We start from the raw sequence: 21,284 nt of genomic DNA, 5'->3' as shown, positions 1-21,284 counted from the left end.
GTATGCCCAGCTTACAGCACCAGCTGGGTACAGTCCTCGGGTCCCCCCTCACACTCTGTATGCCCAGCTTACAGCACCAGCTGGGTACAGTCCTCGGGGTCCCCCCTCACACTCTGTATGCCCAGCTTACAGCACCAGCTGGGTGCAGTCCACGGGGTCCCCGTCACACACTGTATGCCCAGCTTACAGCACCAGCTGGGTACAGTCCTCGGGGTCCCCCCACACACACTGTATGCCCAGCTTACAGCACCAGCTGGGTACAGTCCTCTGGTCCTCCTCACACTCTGTATGCCCAGCTTACAGCTCCAGCTGGGTACAGTCCTCGGGTCGCCCCCTTCACACTCTGTATGCCCAGGCATATCTTACCCAACGATTTACAGTGTTGTGAGTCGCATATTAATAACGACGTGTTATTAGTGCTTAAATAAGACCCACGTTGAGACTAGTCTAGACCAGTTTATGGTGATGAACACATGCGGAAACTTCTGCACCTGCTGCTTTGCCGAAGGACTTTTTCTCTCGAATAGTTCATCGCATTTCGGCGTGTAAATCACCAGTCAAATTATGATGTACTATCAATCATAGCGGTTAGCAAAAAATATCGAGCTGTCACGTTTATTATTCGTGGGTCCTCGGTTAAGTTAGGTTCGGGCAATTTAGTACATCATTTTTGTGACGTTGGGAGAACTAGAAAGGACGGGCTGTGAGAACACTGCTTCCCGCACTCGTGGTGAGCGCCGACTGTTGTAGCCTAGTGGCCAGCCACCTGTGTGCTGCGCCACCATTGTCGGTGACCACCATGTTCCAGGCCACCATTGTCAGTGGTCACCATTGTCGGTGGTCACCATTGTCAGTGGTCACCATTGTCGGTGACCACCATGTTCCAGGCCACCATTGTCAGTGGTCACCATTGTCGGTGGTCACCATTGTCAGTGGTCACCATTGTCGGTGGTCACCATGTTCTAGGCCACCATTGTCGGTGGTCACCATGTTCCAGGCCACCATTGTCAGTGGTCACCATTGTCGGTGGTCACCATTGTCAATGGTCACCATTGTCGGTGGTCACCATGTTCTAGGCCACCATTGTCGGTGACCACCATTGTCGGTGGTCACCATGTTCCAGGCCACCATTGTCAGTGGTCACCATTGTCGGTGGCCACCATTGTCAGTGGTCACCATTGTCGGTGGTCACCATGTTCTAGGCCACCATTGTCAGTGGTCACCATTGTCGGTGGTCATCACGTTCCAGGCCACCATTGTCGGTGACCACCATTGTCGGTGGTCACCATGTTCCAGGCCACCATTGTCAGTGGTCACCATTGTCGGTGGTCATCATGTTCCAGGCCACCATTGTCAGTGGTCACCATTGTCGGTGGTCACCATGTTCTAGGCCACCATTGTCAGTGGTCACCATTGTCGGTGGTCATCACGTTCCAGGCCACCATTGTCGGTGACCACCATTGTCGGTGGTCACCATGTTCTAGGCCACCATTGTCGGTGGTCACCATGTTCCAGGCCACCATTGTCAGTGGTCACCATTGTCGGTGGTCACCATGTTCTAGGCCACCATTGTCAGTGGCCACCATTGTCGGTGGTCATCACGTTCCAGGCCACCATTGTCGGTGACCACCATTGTCGGTGGTCACCATGTTCTAGGCCACCATTGTCGGTGGTCACCATGTTCCAGGCCACCATTGTCCATGGCCTCCATGTTCTAGGCCACCATTGTCCATGGTCACCATGTTCTAGGCCACCATTGTGCATCACCATTGTCAGAATTAGCCGGAGTATTTTCTTGGGTTTATAGGTTCGGTGCATAGGCGATTCTATGGGTATTAGAATTATATATTATCATATAGGATGAAAAATCATCTATTCTCTGTCCTACACTGACTTGTTGAGCTTGAAGCTGCTTCCCTTGTATGAGTTGTACTGAACCTCTTAAATAAACGGTCTGAATTAAAAACCCATTCAGTGACTAGGATAATAACTCCTAAGGGTCCTTTTCCTTAGAAATCTGCTGCTTGGTCGTATTGTCGACAGGTAGTTATAGTCTGGGTTATACTGGGTTTCTTGCAAGGTCTTGCATTTTTCAATATTGGAAAGCATTTCTGACCATTTGTGGAGTTCGTGTAGATCGCTTTGTAAAACACAAAAATCGTTTTCGCTTCCCACTCTACTATATATGTTTGTGTAATCTGAAAATTTGATGATGTGGTTCGTGATGTTGTCATCGATGTGGATGATGAATATTACAAAAATAGAACCTTGCGTTCTACTCCACTAACAAAAATATTTTACGCCCCTCAGTAATTAATGTAAATTACTGAATCTCACTCAAAATTAAAACACAAATCCTCATAACAAATCAGTAAAACTTATTAAAAATTAAACCATTGAATGTTTCCCCCACATTCTCATATTTTTTAAACTATTCATCACACAAATAAAAACTTCTATTAGGCTTTCATGAAATTAAAACCACTGCAATATTGGCACTTCCTCGACAAGGGTTTGTGATTGCCAAACGTTGAACGCTTCTGAATAAACAATACCACTTTATACTTGACGTTTCTCAAGGATGAGATGCCAACCCGCTCCCAACACAGCCATTATCCCTGCTCTTAATACAGGGCATATATATACTTTTACAGAGTTAATAAAACTGTTACTCCTATTATTTAATTGACCAGTTACTTGGTCATATAGGCAGGGATGATTCTACAGTTATTATTGGCGATCAATATCGCATAAGAATTAAACATGCTTAGTATTTAAATTTAAATAGTTAATTTGCACAGCTAGGCTTCACTCTTCATGGTAAGCCTAATACCAAGGATATATATATTTATATGTATATATATCGAGAGATCTATCCCGCTTCTCAAGGGATATATATGTTAATAATATATAAACATTATTGAATGATATAAATCATACCCTACGTGTGTAAGATCTGTTATTACTGAAAAATGAACGATAAAATAATTTAAATTTTCTCAGTCGGTTATTCCAGTATGACATCACAATTATACTCAGTAACTAGAAAACTCTGGATAATGAAACACATTCCAGAGGAATAATTAAAATATAATAAATGTTTCAAAACATTATAAATAATTCAATAAGTGAATTAAACCATTTGCACGACACAGCAAAAGAATGTTTCCAGATACGGAGCGCTTTATTTAATCCACAAATACGAATTAATTGTGATACATGATAAATAGTAACATCATTTCCTCACTATAAGGTCGGAATATATAGTACATCATATGACCAAGAAATGGGATACGTATATATTTTTGATTATGTAATATCAATAAATATAATGAAAAAAGAGGTGACGGATACCCAGGAAGTACTGGAACCAACACGGGTCTGCGGTCAGTTGATAACCAGACGTCGTCAAGACTGCACGTTAACGTGTTCCTCCATCACTAAATCACCCTGTTAATTAACCTTGCGACAGTCGTAACAAAAATACCTTAGAGCTGTTATGAAGCATATATATATATATTGGTGTGGAAATAGTTGTACAAGTAATGGAATAGTGCTTGAAGGACTAGTGTCAAGGCCGTAAGACCTAAGAAAGTTACACTAAACATCTTCCTTAAACTCTAAAAGAAAAGTTATGACTTGAAAGAAGAGTAATAGTGTGTTTGAGGAGAGCTCGTGAGACCAACAGGAACACAGAGGTATGTATATATTAGCGAGTTAATTCACGAAATCACATTAATTTTACATGGGCATAAGAGATCTTGCATGAGGTCAGTGTGGGGTCGGGGGAAGACATCGCCGCACAACTCTTAAGTCTTCATACCATATACAAGATGCTTGGCTACTTTCTTAGTTTGAGTTTTATATTTAAATATCTCTCCCAACTCTTGAAGGTATTTTGTTTATATATTTTTGTTGTATGTGAGAAGGGGGGGGGGGGAATATACGCTGAAAGTTCTCAATCTACAGCTAATTGTTTTTTTTATATAAATTATACACATTGCGATGTATCTACAAAATTATCAGACGTAACATTAGAGTAATTTTGGTGCGAGGTATCTACAAAATTATCAGACGTAACATTAGAGTAATTTTGGTGCGAGGTATCTACAAAATTATCAGACGTAACATTAGAGTAATTTTGGTGCTTCATATTTAGCCGGATATATCAAATCTGTCGGTTATGCACTCAGTTTAAACATTTCGTTAGTTTAAACTAACGAAATTTATCCACAAACTTAAAACTACTAAGTTAAGTCTCTTAATGTCCAGGCGGCGGTCGACGCCACCAAGATGGTTTTAGCGTAGTACTTCGTAGTCAAAATCGTTTTTTTTTCTCGTATAAATCAATATTACTATATAAGAATTGTATGTATAATGAGGCATTGGTTAAGTTCGGTGTTTAGATTATCTGCCATGATCACGGGTTGTCATGTTAAGAGGTTGACGGGCTGCCAACAGCGCTCGGGATTCAATCTACTAAGGTCTCGGGTTCGATCCCCGGCGGAGGCGGAAACAAATGGGCAGAGTTTCTTTCACCTTGATGCACCTGTTCACCTAGCAGTAAATAGGTACCTGGGAGTTACGGTTGCTATGGGATGCTTCCTGGGGGTGTGTAACAAAAAGGAGGCCTGGTCGAGGACCGGGCCGCGGGGACGCTAAGCCCCGAAATCATCTCAAGATAACCTGTCCTACTAAGAACGTCGCTTTTCGTTCTTATGCGTTATTCAAGGCCAAAAATTGTCGTACTATAAAATGTTAGCAGCTTGTGAAAGTGACGTACTGTCCCGTTTTCTGTTTTGGGTCCACTGGTAGGTTAGGATAAGGGCACTTTACAATGACCGTTTTCTTGACGTCGTTTAACCTTAAGAGGAGGAGCTGTCCATCCGGCGCCCGACTCCCAAACGCATTCAAAATTTTAATGTGCTTTCCATTCAAATTAAAAATGTTCTCAAATTTATCTCAACTTATATATCAAAACTTGTATATCAAAACTTGTATATCAAAACTTGTATATCAAAACTTGTATATCAAAACTTGTATATCAAAACTTGTATATCAAAACTTGTATATCAAAACTTGTATATCAAAACTTGTATATCAAAACTTGTATATCAAAACTTGTATATCAAAACTTGTATATCAAAACTTGTATATCAAAACTTGTATATCAAAACTTGTATATCAAAACTTGTATATCAAAACTTATATATCAAAACTCAAAACTTGTGAACATATTGTGCATATTTAGGTGTAGGTTAGGTAAGGTGTTTAGATTCTGTTGGCAATTATTTATAGTATGTGGGTGAAGCTGTTAAAAGTTGAGATTCGAACAGGGATCATCAACAAAGCACTCTTTCGACAAATGTTCAACGTCGTGTGTAAGGTGTTTTTCATTCATAGAAAGGGGTTTGGCGGCTGCAAGGACTGAACCATTGGTCTGTGTTGCCGAGGACAGGCAGTATTTGAAGTGCATTGGTGAAACATTGGCAGGTGCGATTCTGATTATCAGAACGTTTGCGAAAATTTCTTTTTCAACAAATTCAAAATTTTTAAATTTCTAATTGTTAGAGAAATGATCGGACGTCATCAGTAATTCATAAACGGATTGACGCACGAATTAAGGAGCATTTTGACATTGAGGCAGCCCGTCCTCATAAACAAAGTCCATTCCAAACACCCGCCAAACCCCGGATATGAATGGAAACCGGTTTACACACAACTAACAACTGATAATGATTCGAACACTTCGGGAACAACTGCTTCACTGACGACTTTTGTCCGAACCACAACACCGTAAATACTTCACCCATGTTAAACAAATACAAGCAATCGCCAACAGAACATAAACACCTAACTTAACCAATGCCTAAATATGTATAGTATGGAAATATCTAACAATATTAATTTATATTTGAGAATTCTTATTTTGAATGAACAGCATATTAAAATTGATGTTGCGTCCTTTGGGTCGACCGCTGGATGGAATGAACTTGGTCTGAGGACGAGTTGTTTGAGGACAGGTTGCATGAGAACTACACGTGTTCACTCGCAACACCACCCCTCACCCCCTCATGTTAAACGTCACTCCACATCTGTTGCTGTCACGGAATATACGAGGTTCTGTAGGCTAGGTTCAAGCGCTTGGCACACCGCTTACAGACGTCAACTAGCTCTCTGCACCAACACTTCCAGGTAACGCAGCCTCCCTGCACCGGGCTCGTCCTGTGCATTCTTGGGTGGCGCAAATAGTTCTTTATGGTTATCTTGAGATGATTTCGGGGCTTTAGTGTCCCCGCGGTCCGGTCCTCGACCAGGCCTCCACCCCCCAGGAAGCAGCCCGTGACAGCTGACTAACACCCAGGTACCTATTTTACTGCTAGGTAACAGGGGCATAGGGTGAAAAACTCTGTCCATTGTTTCTCGCCGGCGCCCGGGATCGAACCCGGGACCACAGGATCACAAGTCCAGTGTGCTGTCCGCTCGGCCGACCGGCTCCCTGGTGTACAGTGAATTGAATTGAACTGTCAGGGAATCGGGCCAAGCCATTACGACTTATAGCACTGGGAAGGGGGTCAGGATAAGGCTTTGGGATGGGACGGGGGGGGGGGGGAGAGAGGAATGGTGTCCAACCACTTTGACGGTTGAGGATTGGGATTGAACGCCGACCTGCATGAAGCGAGGCCGTCGCTCTACGGTCTATTCCCAGTGGCTGGGTGTTTATGGTGTCCAGTATTATCATGATTAAATTCAGATTTAATGATTTGAATTCGTAATCGAAAAATCGGCAAGTAGAAACTTGGAAATATCATTGTTTTAACGGACATGAGTGAATCGAAATATCCATTTATTTCCCGTTATTTTGGAACTATTTGATCCTGTTGCTCTCATTGTTAAATCTATATAAATAAAAATGTAAATGTTCGTTTGTTCAAAATCGCTAATATCCGAAAGTTCTTCACCGATTGCTTTGAAATTTTGACACAACGTTTCATTCGCATCCGAGCGTGTTTTAAATTAATATACATACTATATAGATGTCACGTCTGTAACGGGAAACATGATGTTTTTGAAAAAACTTTGTGTTTTTCATGTGAGGGGGGAAATCTTCAAAACCTCTTTACCGATTGCTTTGAAATTTTGACGCAACGTTGCATTCGAATAGGCGCGTGTTTTTATATACCTACTATATACATGCCTCACCCGTGACAGCAAAAACCATGCTCTTTTATTTTTAAAACAGAACCATCTGTTGGACGTAAGTAACGCAAGCTGTAATCTCCGAAAGTTCTCCACCGATTGCATTTTTTTTCTACCACAGACGTGGCCACACATTTACGATGCTAATCAGCATGTATACATTTTTTTTTTGAGATATATACAAGAGTTGTTACATTTTTGTACAGCCACTAGTACGCGTAGCGTTTCGGGCAGGTCCCTGGAATACGATCCCCTGCCGCGAAGAATCGTTTTTTTATCCACGTACACATTTTACTGTTGCGTTAAACAGAGGCTACAGTTTAGGAATTGCGCCCAGTAAATCCTCCCCGGCCAGGATACGAACCCATGACAGCGCTCGCGGAACGCCAGGCGAGTGTCTTACCACTACACCACGGAGACTGTAGACTGTCCTCCATGGACAGGGTTAGAGAAGTGTTAAGCATATAGTTCAAGGGTTTATTGAACACTCAACCACAGAAGGTGATTCGGTGCTTTTAAAATGCTAAGCTAACCTACATAAGTAAATACATACACAGATTTACGTATGCCCTACATAAAGTGTTTGATGTGTCTTTTACATAGTGTCATTAATGTACATTTACAAAGGTGAAATGTAATTCTGATCAGCTTCCATATATACTTTATACCCATACATATACATACACACACACATATACATACATATATACACACATGCATTCACATACATTTGTCTCATTTACTCTGACAGGGTGAGATAGCTGATAAAGAAACTAGTGTGGAATTAAGCACTTAATCACTGAAGGTGATGAAGGTGCTTTTACAAGCTCAGGTTATATAGTTACATCATATATATACATTGTATAATTGATATATTACATGGTCAATCTTGAATACAAGTCCAATATATCAAGTGTTCCAGTACTCGTATAGTAATTACAGAGTTCAGCATACCTTAACCCAGGAGGGCGAAAGTCAGTCAGTATGGGACATTCTACAATATAATGTTCAAGAGAGTGCATGTTTTCTCTTTCACAAAGTTGACACATTGTGTACTCGACATTTGGGTTTTGAGAAAGCTGCCAGATACGTCTATATCCCAGGCGTATTCTGGCCACTATAATATCACATTGCCGGGTTCTTGTTCTATTAGTCCCATATGTGAATGTCTCCTCACGATATCTATCATAATATTTAATGCTACAATTTTCAGGTCTTTGTGAATTTGTTAGGTCGGTGAGATCTTCATTAGATATTTGTTCAAGTATTCTCTTTGTCACTGCTAATGAAACACTCATATCAATTTCTACCACTGGTTTTCTGCAGGCTGTCTTTGCAAGCATATCAACAGTGTCATGCCTTGAGATGCCAACATGTGATGGTATCCATAGGAATTTAATCTCAAATCTGTTTTCTTAGGAGCTAAAACATTCATTCGAATATCACTGACTATTTTCTGGGTGTCACTACTATGTGCGTTCAATGCCAGGAGTGCACTCTGCGAGTCACAGTATATAAGTCCACTGCCTTTGTCTTTTACAAGTTCAGTGGCAAGGTATATGCCTGCAAGTTCGGTTTGAGTTGTACTTGCCCAGTCATTGACGCGCTTCATTGCTGTATTACGAGAGAAGATTGTTCAAATATGTTACATGCACATCCGGTACATCGTCCACCTTCTACAGAGCCGTCGGTATAGCACTGATACACATCGTTACCCATACTCTGAGTACTTTCAGTGATGCTTTTCAGTGTTAACTGTTTTAATAATGTAGTGTGCACACTATCTTTCTTGGGCGCATTTACAAAATCAACTGATAGATCCCAGTTATCCCATGGAGTAATTGGTTGATTAATCATTAGTTGAGTTGGGTACATGTTTAATATTTTGATGGAGTTGGCTACCTTGTAGAACCAATATACATAATCAGATTTCGTTCTTCTATAGACCTCAGGTGAGTGCAGCATATTAGAAAGTTTTGATTGAAACTTCATGTGTTGTCTAGATCTACTCAATGCCTTCTCGCCGAAAACTGTGCTAATAGACAAAATTCTCTCACTTATGGTAGGTAATTTTTAACTCTGCTCTCATATTAACTATTCTCGTGGACTTTGGAGCCCCAAGGATGAGACGCATAGCTTCATTTTGCAAGGTTTCAAGAGATTTCAGCTCTTTGTCAGTATACAGTGTGAGATGTAGGGCATTGTAGTCAATCACAGAGCATATAAATGATACATAAAACATTCTAGGAAGTCTCACATTAGGTCCATGATTGACACCGATTGCATTGAAATTTTGACACAACGTTCCATTTGAATACGCGCGTTTTTATATGCCTACTATATAGATGCCACACCTGTGACAGGTAAAAAGAGGCTTTTTATGAAAAACGGCGCCATCTTTTGTACGTAATAGCAACACTCGCACTATACTAAATATGTTAAGATTCCATTTCAATGTTTCCGGGTGCATTGATAAATTGAATTTTCAATATTTCGATTTATTTTCATTTTGATTTAATTATATTGTGTGACATTGATTTGGAATTGAGCCGTGTTGTATACCTTACTGTTAATTTCGTGAGTATAATTTATTTTCTTTTCATTGTTTTTCAGTGATGGGAACATTGCTGTGGCTCACGCTGAGCCACAGCAACGCGTGGCTGGGTACAATTAATTATAAAGAATTACCGACATGAATTTGTACAATGCTTGAACAATTTCATAAAAACTGAGCAAAATGTTCAGGAGACTCCCCTCCGCTAGTCTGTTAAGTGTTAACTTTCATCTGGTCAACTTGGCTAAGAGGATGACCTGGAATTCAACGCAATTAGTATAGACCTATAACAAAACAATGAAGTAATCTACAGAAAGCCACTTGGCACATGGTAATTTATAGTAGGCCTCACTTGGGTCAACTTTACTTTATAGTTTACAATGCTATATAAAATACAGGAACTTTAAATCGTGCAATGAAAATCTAAAGGGAAAATAATTCTACTGTGCGCTTTTCTACTTGACAATATTGTTTCTAATGTTATAATTTTGATCGTTGTTGAGGCAAGACTTGAAGACAGTCGCACGAGTTATCACACAGGTGAGTCTGGCCCTAGCTTCGGTAGGGGACAGACGTGTTGCCTCGGCGCTCTGGCTGTTGGTGTTGTTTACCAATTTGGCCGGTTGAGGGCGGGTGTGTCTTTGCCTGCCTGTGCTAACGTGGAGTTCACGATGGGGGTCCCCTTCCACCCCTGTACTGCGGGCTCAGTCTGTGGGCCTCGAATTTTCCGGCTGGGCTGGGTACCCAGAGATAGCGCTGGTGTGCGAGTTGCTTCATATCCCTGTGATCAACATTTATAGAGTCGAGCTGGTGACGGCACGTCGAGCGATAGTGAAGTTCACGAAGGAATTGGCGTATCGCGACTTTCTCAGTCGATACGAGGGGCGGACATTACCCCTGCCGGATGGTGCGGGCACTGTCGGGCACTGTCACTCTCTGATCGGAGTGGTGCCCTCACTTACGTAAGTGTGCATGGGGCTCCATTGGAGTTTCCGGAGGGTCTGCTACGGCGGTACTTCGGCCGGTTTGGCGCAGTGGTTAGTGTGCGGATGAATGTGGTGTCTTCCAGTCCACTTAAGGGTGTGAGGACTAACATTCGCACCCTGGGCATGAGGTTCCGGGAAGATATTCCGTCCTCTGTGCGTCTTCTGGGTTACAACGTTCGGGTGTTTTACGCCCGCCAGCCTCGGACGTGTTATCGTTGTGGCCTCTTGGGCCATCAGGCTGCGCCTGCCGTTGCACCCGTGAACCTCTTCAATGAGGAGGATTTTCCGCCGCTTCCTGTGGAGGAGGATGCGGTGGATGTGGACGTCTCTTCAGCCGCGGATGTGCCCCCTGTGTCGCCTATTGCGTCGCCTGGTGCGTCCCCTGTTGTTGTCGCCTCTCTTCAAGAGGTTGTGTCGTCGCATGGTGATTGTCCTGCTCCGACTAGTGTCCCCGGGGTTCTTCAGACAGCCTTCTCGATTCCCCCGTCTTCCGGTTCGTCCTCTGCTGCGTCTGATCTGTCCCTGCACCCTTGCCATCTGTTCCGGCTGTGCTGGGTGATGGGGTGGATCCGGCGATTCCTCCTGTGCCTGGCCTGGTGCCCCATGTGGTCGAGGATGTTGCCGTTCTGCGACGTGCATCGGTTCGCCCGGCTTGTGTTGCGTGTGTCTGAGTCAGCCTCCGGGTCTGATGATGTGCGGCCAGAGCCTAAGCGTTCCCGGCGTTCATCTTCAGCGTGGGCTGACGTTGGCGATTTCGATGCTTGTAGATCTGCCGGCGATGGAGGGGTGGCTCCGGTTGCGTTGCATACTACGGTGACGGCGGAGGTGCATTTGCCTGAGGATGCCAGTGCCGGTGTTTCGGCCTCCACCTTAGATATGGTGTCTGCGGTTCCTGCTTCGGGTGCGTCGCCTGCCTCGGATGGCTCCGGTTCTTCGTGGGGGGGTGGTTCCCCCCTGCTGAGGTTCGCGGTGAGCGGGGTGGCTTGGTGATGCTGTTGAAAAAGACTGCTCGCTCTGGAGGTTCTGTAACCCCTTCCTCGTTCCCGTTTCATCGACTGCGGTGTCGACGCCTCTTCCGTCTACGGCCATCTCTTCAGCGTCTCCTGCGGTCTCGGTGGAGGCGTTACCATCTCGTCGATTGTCCCCTGCTCCTATGCGTACGGCGACGCGGCCGTCTCGGCAGCCCTCGTACGCTACATCGGTGTCGTCTGCTACCTCGAAGGACGTGGCTTGCGCTCCCCAGCCTCGTTATGCGACTTGCGTCGGTGATCTTCAGGAGTGGCCGTTTCCGCCTGATCTGGAGGTTCCCGAGTTTATGCTGGGCCCACGGCGGCAGGGGGATCGTCCCCCCACCGACATGGAGTATTTGATTTGGGAGGCCTATAAGCGAAGGTATCCTTGGGATTCGTTCCCTGAGAAATATATTCCTGTCTCTGAGAAATGTATTCCTCGCTTATGATTCCTTTGTGTATTGTGGGTTGTTTCCATTTGTGTGCATGGTTGTGGGTGCGGGTCGGGTGTGTGTGTGGGGCGGGTTTGTTTCCCGGTTCCTGCGTGCTCCGGTTTGTGGTGGGTTTGTGTGGCTTTGTGTGTGTGTGTGTGTGTCCGGTTCCTGTGCAGTCCGGGGTTTGGTTGGTGTGTGTGTGGTTGTGGATGTCGTGTTCTTATGTTATGCTTTGTGGTTCTTTGTTTTTATGATGCTGTTTGTGTAGTGTTGAGTGCCCTTCAGGCTGTTGGCGTGACCCGGTCTGTGTTTATGCTTTTTGTCGTGTTTTGCCATTGTGCTTTTTTTGTTTGTTGTATATTTGTTTTCCTTTCTAGTTATTTTTATTATTATTATTATTGTTATTATTTTCGTTTTGTGTAGGTGCCTTTCCGTGTGTGTTTGAGGTGCTGGTAGCCTTGTTCTGAATATTTCATATTTTGGTGTGTTTTGTTTTCCGCTGTGTTTTAACTTGCTTGTTGTATTTTGTTTGTAATTATTGTTGTTTTGTCCGGCGTTTTTGTGTTTAGTACATTTCTTCCTTTATGTTTTTGCACGTTTGTGCTTTATTTTGGTCTGTTCTATGTTGTTATTGTTTACTTTTTATTGTACTTATAAGCATGCTTGCATGTAAAAAAAAAAAAAAAAAAAAAGTTATCACACCGTGACTTATTGAATAATGTTGTGGAGGTGATTCAATTTATTGCCTATTTGGAATTGCTGTCATGGCGTGTTCACAAACATCTGGTGTATACAATTTTATTACACCATTAGAATTAGTCCTAACTATTTTATTTAATGTTCAGTATTCACGTATGAAGCCAACAAACGTCATAAATATTCGTCCAGAGCCTAAGTAAGATAGAAATGAGTAACACTTACAGGGCCAGTTAGAGGCTTGGGGCCCGCGCAGGAATATTCCTGAAAAAAAATAGCGTTTTAAGATTGTTATTTTGCTTTCGACGAAAATAGTCAAAATAATTCTGCCATAAGAGATTGCCAGTCGGTATAGCAACACTTAACAATCTTTGGAGGTGACTAAAACTTTGTTTATGCACTTTAATACTTCAAAGTTGAGGAGCAGGTTTCTTTGAAATGTTAGTGACAAATTTTGATTGTATAGGAGGTAAATAGATCAGAGGTACCTGCACAGGTTCTTCCTGTGGTGTTATAAACGACAGACGAATGATGCAGTAGTTCACTTGTTCAAGAAGCCATCTGCATATTAAGATGGAGGAGCGGGGGTGACCGGAACAAAATGAATGCGTGAATAATGTATAACTTGAACACAGACGAATAATGTAGATACAGTGGTGTATAATGTGAACATAGACGAATAATGTAGATACAGTGGTGTATAATGTATAGATTACGTAGGTCAATTAAATAAGACAATAACTATAGTAATTCTTGAATTTTCAGTGCATCCTTAGTGTTACCATAAAATTGAAGGTAACGAGACTATTCATGGTATTAGGACGTTATAATATTAATACAAGGCGATCAGGTCCAGGTGAACAAGAGGAGCATTGTGGATACATTGCTACAAAGTATTTATTTGGAAGTGTGGTGTTGAAGGGATTGCGTGTGTTAGCATCCGTGTAAGCGTGTGCGTGAGAGAGCAGCTGCAACACATGTTATTGCAATAATATATGCTGCTGGGTTGACGTGTCAAAGCTGGCAGAAAGCCGACCGGCTGTCTCGTCACCCATTACCTATATCGTCTAAAGTAAATTCACAATAACTCATGACCATACATGCAGAAATCACAATAGCGTGATGCATCAAATGAACAAATCCACAAGGGCCGTGATGAGGGTTCGAACTTACGCCCGGGATGATCTCATGACCATACTTGATCATGTACGATGTATTAGCTCGGGTGGAAATCTCCTTTAATAAATTAAATTGTTAAATTAATCATTATTAAAATTAAATTTGGCATGTATTAACATTTTCGGATAATTTCATTATTCTAGGTTCATTTATCTTTCAAAAGAGTAATTGCTATATATGCACCATGGGTTTACTGCAATGTGGGCCCGTTCTCGAAACAAATCCATTATCTTGAGAAACCACATTCCCTCTCGCTGGCCTAGTCTTCCCCCAGCTCTTCACACCCGTCACTAGCCTAATCTCCCCCCCCCCAGCTCTTCACACCCGTCACTGGCCTAGTCTCCCCCCAGCTCTTCACACCCGTCACTGACCTAGTCTCCCCCAGCTCTTCACACCCGTCACTGGCCTAGTCTCCCCCCCCAGCTCTTCACACCCGTCACTGGCCTAGTCTCCCCCCAGCTCTTCACACCCGTCACTGGCCTAGTCTCCCCCCAGCTTTTCACACCCGTCACTGACCTAGTCTCCCCCAGCTCTTCACACCCGTCACTGGCCTAGTCTCCCCCCCCCCCCAGCTCTTCACACCCGTCACTGGCCTAGTCTCCCCCCCAGCTCTTCACACCCGTCACTGGCCTAGTCTCCCCCCAGCTCTTCACACCCGTCACTGACCTAGTCTCCCCCAGCTCTTCACACCCGTCACTGGCCTAGTCTCCCCCCCAGCTCTTCACACCCGTCACTGGCCTAGTCTCCCCCCAGCTCTTCACACCCGTCACTGACCTAGTCTCCCCCAGCTCTTCACACCCGTCACTGGCCTAGTCTCCCCCCAGCTCTTCACACCCGTCACTGACCTAGTCTCCCCCAGCTCTTCACACCCGTCACTGGCCTAGTCTCCCCCCCAGCTCTTCACACCCGTCACTGGCCTAGTCACCCCCCAGCTCTTCACACCCGTCACTGACCTAGTCTCCCCCAGCTCTTCACACCCGTCACTGGCCTAGTCTCCCCCCCAGCTCTTCACACCCGTCACTGGCCTAGTCTCCCCCCCAGCTCTTCACACCCGTCACTGACCTAGTCTCCCCCAGCTCTTCACACCCGTCACTGGCCTAGTCTCCCCCCAGCTCTTCACACCCGTCACTGGCCTAGTCTCCCCCCCCAGCTCTTCACACCCGTCACTGGCCTAATCTCCTCACAGATCTATTTTTTTTACAGATTTGCCTTGTCCTCGCAATTGAAGAGTTCGTACTTCGAGATGGTGTCAGGCAATTTCATTAGGTGAGTACGAGCTTGACCCCGGGTGCTTAAGTCGCCCATCGCGCGACAGTGTCGAGTAAAGGCGAGTGGCCTTTGCTAACACACATCCCATACTCCCGACAAACACCAAATAGGAGGGAAAACTGGTTCGAAGCAGGACAATTCTGTTGTGAAAGAAGGCGGGGCATTTTACAAGAGGATGAGTACGTAGGTGGCACTGCTATGTGGCTGCTGCTGCTACCCCCCTACCCCTCCACCCCCTACCCCTCCACCCCCTACCCCTCCACCCCCTACCCCTCCACCCCCTACCCCTCCACCCCCTACCCCTCCACCCCCTACCCCTCCACCCCCTACCCCTCCACCCCCTACCCCTCCACCCCCTACCCCTCCACCCCCTACCCCTCCACCCCCTACCCCTCCACCCCCTACCTCTCCACCCCCTACCCCTCCACCCCCTACCATTTCCAAATTCCCCCTCACCCCCGACTCACTCGCACCATTGTCTACATAAATCATTTGCCAGATGGAATACAGACTTGTATGAACATGTTTGCTGATGACGCCAAGATATTAGGAAGGAACGCACGCGCGCGCGCGCACACACACACACACACACACACACACACACACACACACACACACATAAATATACACACATAAATACCATATACATAAAGGTATAGTGCTCTTGAAAAATAGGTGAGATAACAGGAAAGTGCTAAGGGAAGTGAAAAATCGGATGAGAAAAAGTTGCCCTAGTGTTTACAGTGCAGAGAAGAACATTCAAGATGGCCACTGGCAAGGGGAAAAACAAAACAGAGCTTGATTTTGAGGGATTCAATGAAGAAAGCATTGATATTAGTAGTCTACATAACAAGTTGGTAAATTTAGATACTATAGTGAACTCTCATGTAGAAATAATTAGTAAATTGAAAGAAAGTAATGACCATTTGAATAGCAAAGTTGTATGTCTGGAGGGTTTAGTGAAAGACTTGCGCAAGGATAAGAATCAATTGGAAACAAATTGCAAAGCCATGGAAGAAGAAAATAAACTCTTAAAAATAGCTTTGGAAGAAGTTAAAGTAAATTTAAACATAAATGACTACAATAGGTTAGGCAAGGAAATTCAACAGGAGAAACAGCTTTTGTCAGCACAGATGGAGGAAGTTACACAGGGAATAGAACAGTGCAAGAAAGATATGCAATTCACTTATGCACAAGTGGCCAAGGAGAAGGAAAAAATAGAAGAAGCAGTAAAGGAAGTCAAACACTGCAGCAACCAAGATAAAACAAACATTAGGCTAGAAGTGAGGAAAGAATTGGCATCTAACCCGAAGTTGGTGCAAAACACAGTTGATCGGAGTAAGTCCCTGATCATTTTTGGCTGCAAAGAAAAGGCGATAACATCTAGGTCAGAAAGAGCTGTAGAAGAAGCTAAAGTAGTAGATAAAATTGTTGGCCTCGTGGAAGGTCTTACAAACAGAGAGAATGTGTGCGACTACAGGAGAATAGGCAGGTACGTAAAAGGGAAAGATCGACCTTTGAGGATCACCCTAAACGGTGCCAAACAGATGGAAGAAGTACTAAGGAATGCTAGAAAATTGCAAAGGGATGAGGATGGGAAAGGGTGGTCATTAAGACGAGATCTTTCAAAAGAAGATAGAGAGAAGCTGAAACTGAACCTCGCCGAGGCAAAACATTTAAATGAGAGCAGGAATGAAGAAGAAATAAATTCTTTTTTCTACAAAGTGATAGGGGTAGGCAAACCAGTAAAGTGGTACATAAAGGCAAACCAACAAAATCAATAGAGAGAGGGGGAGTGAAGAATAAGGAGAGGGGGAACAAGTTCCTGAAGATTGCATACACCAACATAGATGGAGTGAGATCGAAGATACTGGAGTTAAGTGATGTAATACAGCTGCAGACACCAGACATTGTTGCACTCACGGAGACAAAACTTGAAGATGTAATTTTAAATGAGGTCATATTCCCAAGGGGCTACTCAATTTGGAGACGGGACAGAAAAATTAGGAAAGGCGGTGGCGTTGCTGTGCTGGTAAAAGAACACCTAAAGGTGAAGGAAATAATGACTGCCAATCCACAAGAAGTTGACATAATAGCACTAGAGATCTGCTATGAGGATGATAAACTAATGATGATAAATGCATATAGTCCACCGCCAAGCAGCACATGGTCAAAGGAGGAGCTAGATAGTAAACGTGAAGGTCTTATAACAATAATGAGAGAGATTATAGCGAGAGCGGATAACGATAGATCACGACTGTTGATAGTCGGTGACTTCAACTTGAAATCCATAGACTGGGAAGCATATGAAGCTAAAACAGAAGATTTTTGGACCTGTAAATTTGTAGACCTCATCCTGGAAACATTCTTGTATCAACATGTTAAACAAGCTACGAGGATGAGGGAAGGGGACGTTCCCTCCATGCTAGATTTGATATTTACCAGGAAGGAGGAAGAGATATTTGACATTCAGTACCTTCCTCCCTTGGGTAAAAGTGACCATGTCTTTTTGGGAATAAAGTATGCAATGCGTTATAAGCTGGAAGAAAATAAGGAGGTTGAAGCAGTTGAAAAACCAGACTTCAGGAGAGGACATTATGGTGACCTTAGAAATTTTTTTAGTGAGTATAATTGGACAGACTTGATGCTAGGCAAGGAAGTGAATGAGATGTATGGCAAGTTTTGTGAAATATATGATAAAGGCACAAAAAAATTTATACCAAAACAGAGATGCAGAACTAGGAAACAGGATTGGTTCAATAGAAATTGCGAGAGGGCTAGAGACCGAAAGACACAAAAATGGAATCAATACAGGAAGAGGCCGAACCCCCAAACATACCAGCGATACAAAGATGCGAGAAACAACTACACGGCAGTGAGGAGAGAGGCAGAAAGAAATTTTGAAAAAGGGATTGCGGACAAATGTAAAACAGAACCAGGTCTATTCTATAAATTCATAAACAACAAATTGCAGGTAAAGGATAATATTCAGAGGTTGAAAATGGGAAATAGATTCACGGAAGATGAAAAGGAAATGTGTGAAACACTAAACGAAAAGTTCCAAAGTGTGTTTGTACAAAATGAAATCTTTAGGGAACCAGATACAATAAGAATTCCAGAGAACAACATAGAACACATAGAGGTGTGTAGAGACGAAGTGGAAAAAATGCTCAAGGAGCTCGGTAAGAACAAAGCAGCTGGCCCAGATGGCGTTTCACCATGGGTTCTGAGAGAATGTGCATCTGAGCTCAGCATTCCACTTCACCTGATCTTTCAGGCATCCCTGTGTACAGGAATCGTAGCAGACGGGTGGAAACAGGCTAACATAGTTCCAATCTACAAAAGTGGCAGCAGGGAAGACCCCCTCAATTATAGACCTGTATCATTGACAAGTGTAATAGTGAAAGTATTGGAAAAACTAATCAAAACTAAATGGGTAGAACACCTAGAGAGAAATGATATAATATCAGACAGACAGTATGGTTTTCGATCTGGAAGATCCTGTGTATCGAATTTACTCAGTTTCTATGATCGAGCCACAGAGATATTACAGGAAAGAGATGGTTGGGTTGACTGCATCTATCTGGACCTAAAAAAGGCTTTCGACAGAGTTCCACATAAGAGGTTGTTCTGGAAACTGGAAAATATTGGAGGGGTGACAGGTAAGCTTCTATCATGGATGAAAAATTTTCTGACTGATAGAAAAATGAGGGCAGTAATCAGAGGCAATGTATCAGAATGGAGAAATGTCACAAGTGGAGTACCACAGGGTTCAGTTCTTGCACCAGTGATGTTTATTGTGTACATAAATGATCTACCAGTTGGTATACAGAATTATATGAACATGTTTGCTGATGATGCTAAGATAATAGGAAGGATAAGAAATTTAGATGACTGTCATGCCCTTCAAAAAGACCTGGACAAAATAAGTATATGGAGCACCACTTGGCAAATGGAATTTAATGTTAATAAATGTCATGTTATGGAATGTGGAATAGGAGAACATAGACCCCACACAACCTATATATTATGTGAGAAATCTTTAAAGAATTCTGATAAAGAAAGAGATCTAGGAGTGGTTCTAGATAGAAAACTATCACCTGAGGACCACATAAAGAATATTGTGCAAGGAGCCTATGCTATGCTTTCTAACTTCAGAATTGCATTTAAATACATGGATGGCGATAAACTAAAGAAATTGTTCATGACTTTTGTTAGGCCAAAGCTAGAATATGCAGCTGTTGTGTGGTGCCCATATCTTAAGAAGCACATCAACAAACTGGAAAAGGTGCAAAGACATGCTACTAAGTGGCTCCCAGAACTGAAGGGCAAGAGCTACGAGGAGAGGTTAGAAGCATTAAATATGCCAAAACTAGAAGACAGAAGAAAAAGAGGTGATATGATCACTACATACAAAATAGTAACAGGAATTGACAAAATCGACAGGGAAGACTTCCTGAGACCTGGAACTTCAAGAACAAGAGGTCATAGATTTAAACTAGCTAAACACAGATGCCGAAGAAATATAAGAAAATTCACCTTCGCAAATAGAGTGGTAGACGGTTGGAACAAGTTAAGTGAGAAGGTGGTGGAGGCCAAGACCGTCAGTAGTTTCAAAGCGTTATATGACAAAGAGTGCTGGGAAGACGGGACACCACGAGCGTAGCTCTCATCCTGTAACTACACTTAGGTAATTACACTTAGGTAATTACACACACGCACACGCACACGCACACACGCACACGCACACTAAACACGTTACCAGTGTGGGGAGGAGTTATCCGGGGGTATGGTGATGAGGGCCTCCATTGTCAGTGTGTCCTTGACAGCATAAAGGTGTGTTGACGCCACGTGATCTGTATTAATCTTGTTGAGAATGAATGCAAATATTGAAGAGATGAAAGTGTCAATGTGGTGTGCGCGCGCCCTTACTGGCGTGCATGGTGTGTGCGCGCCCTTACTGGCGTGCATGGTGTGTGCGCGCCCTTACTGGCGTGCATGGTGTGCGCGCGCCCTTACAGGCGTGCATGTATGACAGCTTGTAACCAGTTACTGTTGTTCTCACGTGCGTGTGTCCACAGGTTGTTGTTGGCTGCTGTGGTGGTCCTCGTCTTCACAGCCTATACTTTCCATTCTCTAAACGACAATTTCGACCATAACCCGGAACGTGTTATGAGCGACTTGCTCTCTGCATCTGACGGAGCCTTAAACCTGACAACGGACAGTAGTCTGGATCCCGTTACGACACCATCTCCAACGACTCCCCAAGTCGTTGATAGCTGCGAGTGTAAGATGAAGAAGGTCTTGGGAGGTTCACTTATTGTTCAAGACTTGGAGTTAGTGATGGCGTGGCTGAATATGACCTCGCTGGAGTACCTGGTCAAGCACCACCCTAACTTGCCTATCGATTTAATTTACAACGTGAGCAGGACCCAAAGCTGTGGGTTATTACCTTCAATATTCAGGTGAGTATAACTGGCTATTTGGGTTACTTCCCGCCAAACACACACCGAAACTACGACGTTGGTACAACGTTCGAACAAGTTTTAACACCGCCTAACCAGTTATAACAACCAATATAGCAAGCTGTAACAACGTTCTAATACGTCATAAACACGTTAAGCCAAGTTGTAACAACTTTATTACAAGTTGTAACAAGCGGAAAATAGAGACAGTTTCGGTTTGTGTTTCCAGGGTTGTATTCTCATTGTCGCAGCCGGTGTCCTGTTAGGCTTGACAAGGTGTCCCTAACCAACGTCTGATCATCTTCCCCAAGATGCATTCCACAACAGTTCCCCTAATTCCCATGAAACTATCTACTGCGAGGTGAACAGAGGCTTCAGGGGTAAACAAATATGGCCAAACTTTTAGCCCTGCCCGGGACTCTTACCCAGGACAAATATATTGCGAGCCGATTGTTACTATCCTGGCAAAATCATATCTGTTGAGGTTGTTT

At 43.7% G+C, this 21,284-nt stretch overlaps 1 protein-coding gene across 5 annotated transcripts in view; it reads left to right on the top strand.

The window, feature by feature from the left end:
* The first annotated feature begins 3,382 nt into the window (after positions 1-3,382).
* Positions 3,383-21,284, top strand: part of LOC123766440 (uncharacterized) — a 40,586-nt gene continuing 22,684 nt past the window's right edge. For 4 of the 5 annotated variants that reach the window (XM_045755550.2, XM_069308214.1, XM_069308215.1 and 1 more), the window contains exons 1-3: positions 3,383-3,698; positions 15,263-15,325; positions 20,410-20,793. In XM_045755550.2, the coding sequence (XP_045611506.2) occupies positions 15,303-15,325; positions 20,410-20,793 (407 nt within the window). In that variant the 5' untranslated portion in view covers positions 3,383-3,698; positions 15,263-15,302. The remainder of the gene's footprint in view (positions 3,699-15,262; positions 15,326-20,409; positions 20,794-21,284) is intronic. The other variant, XM_045755549.2, reaches the window with a different exon arrangement.

Source organism: Procambarus clarkii, chromosome 62 (assembly GCF_040958095.1).
Source record: "Procambarus clarkii isolate CNS0578487 chromosome 62, FALCON_Pclarkii_2.0, whole genome shotgun sequence".
NCBI classification, from domain to species: Eukaryota; Metazoa; Arthropoda; class Malacostraca; order Decapoda; family Cambaridae; genus Procambarus; species Procambarus clarkii.
The sequence above is the reverse complement of the archived record's forward strand: the minus strand, read 5'-3'. Positions and strand labels throughout refer to the sequence as shown.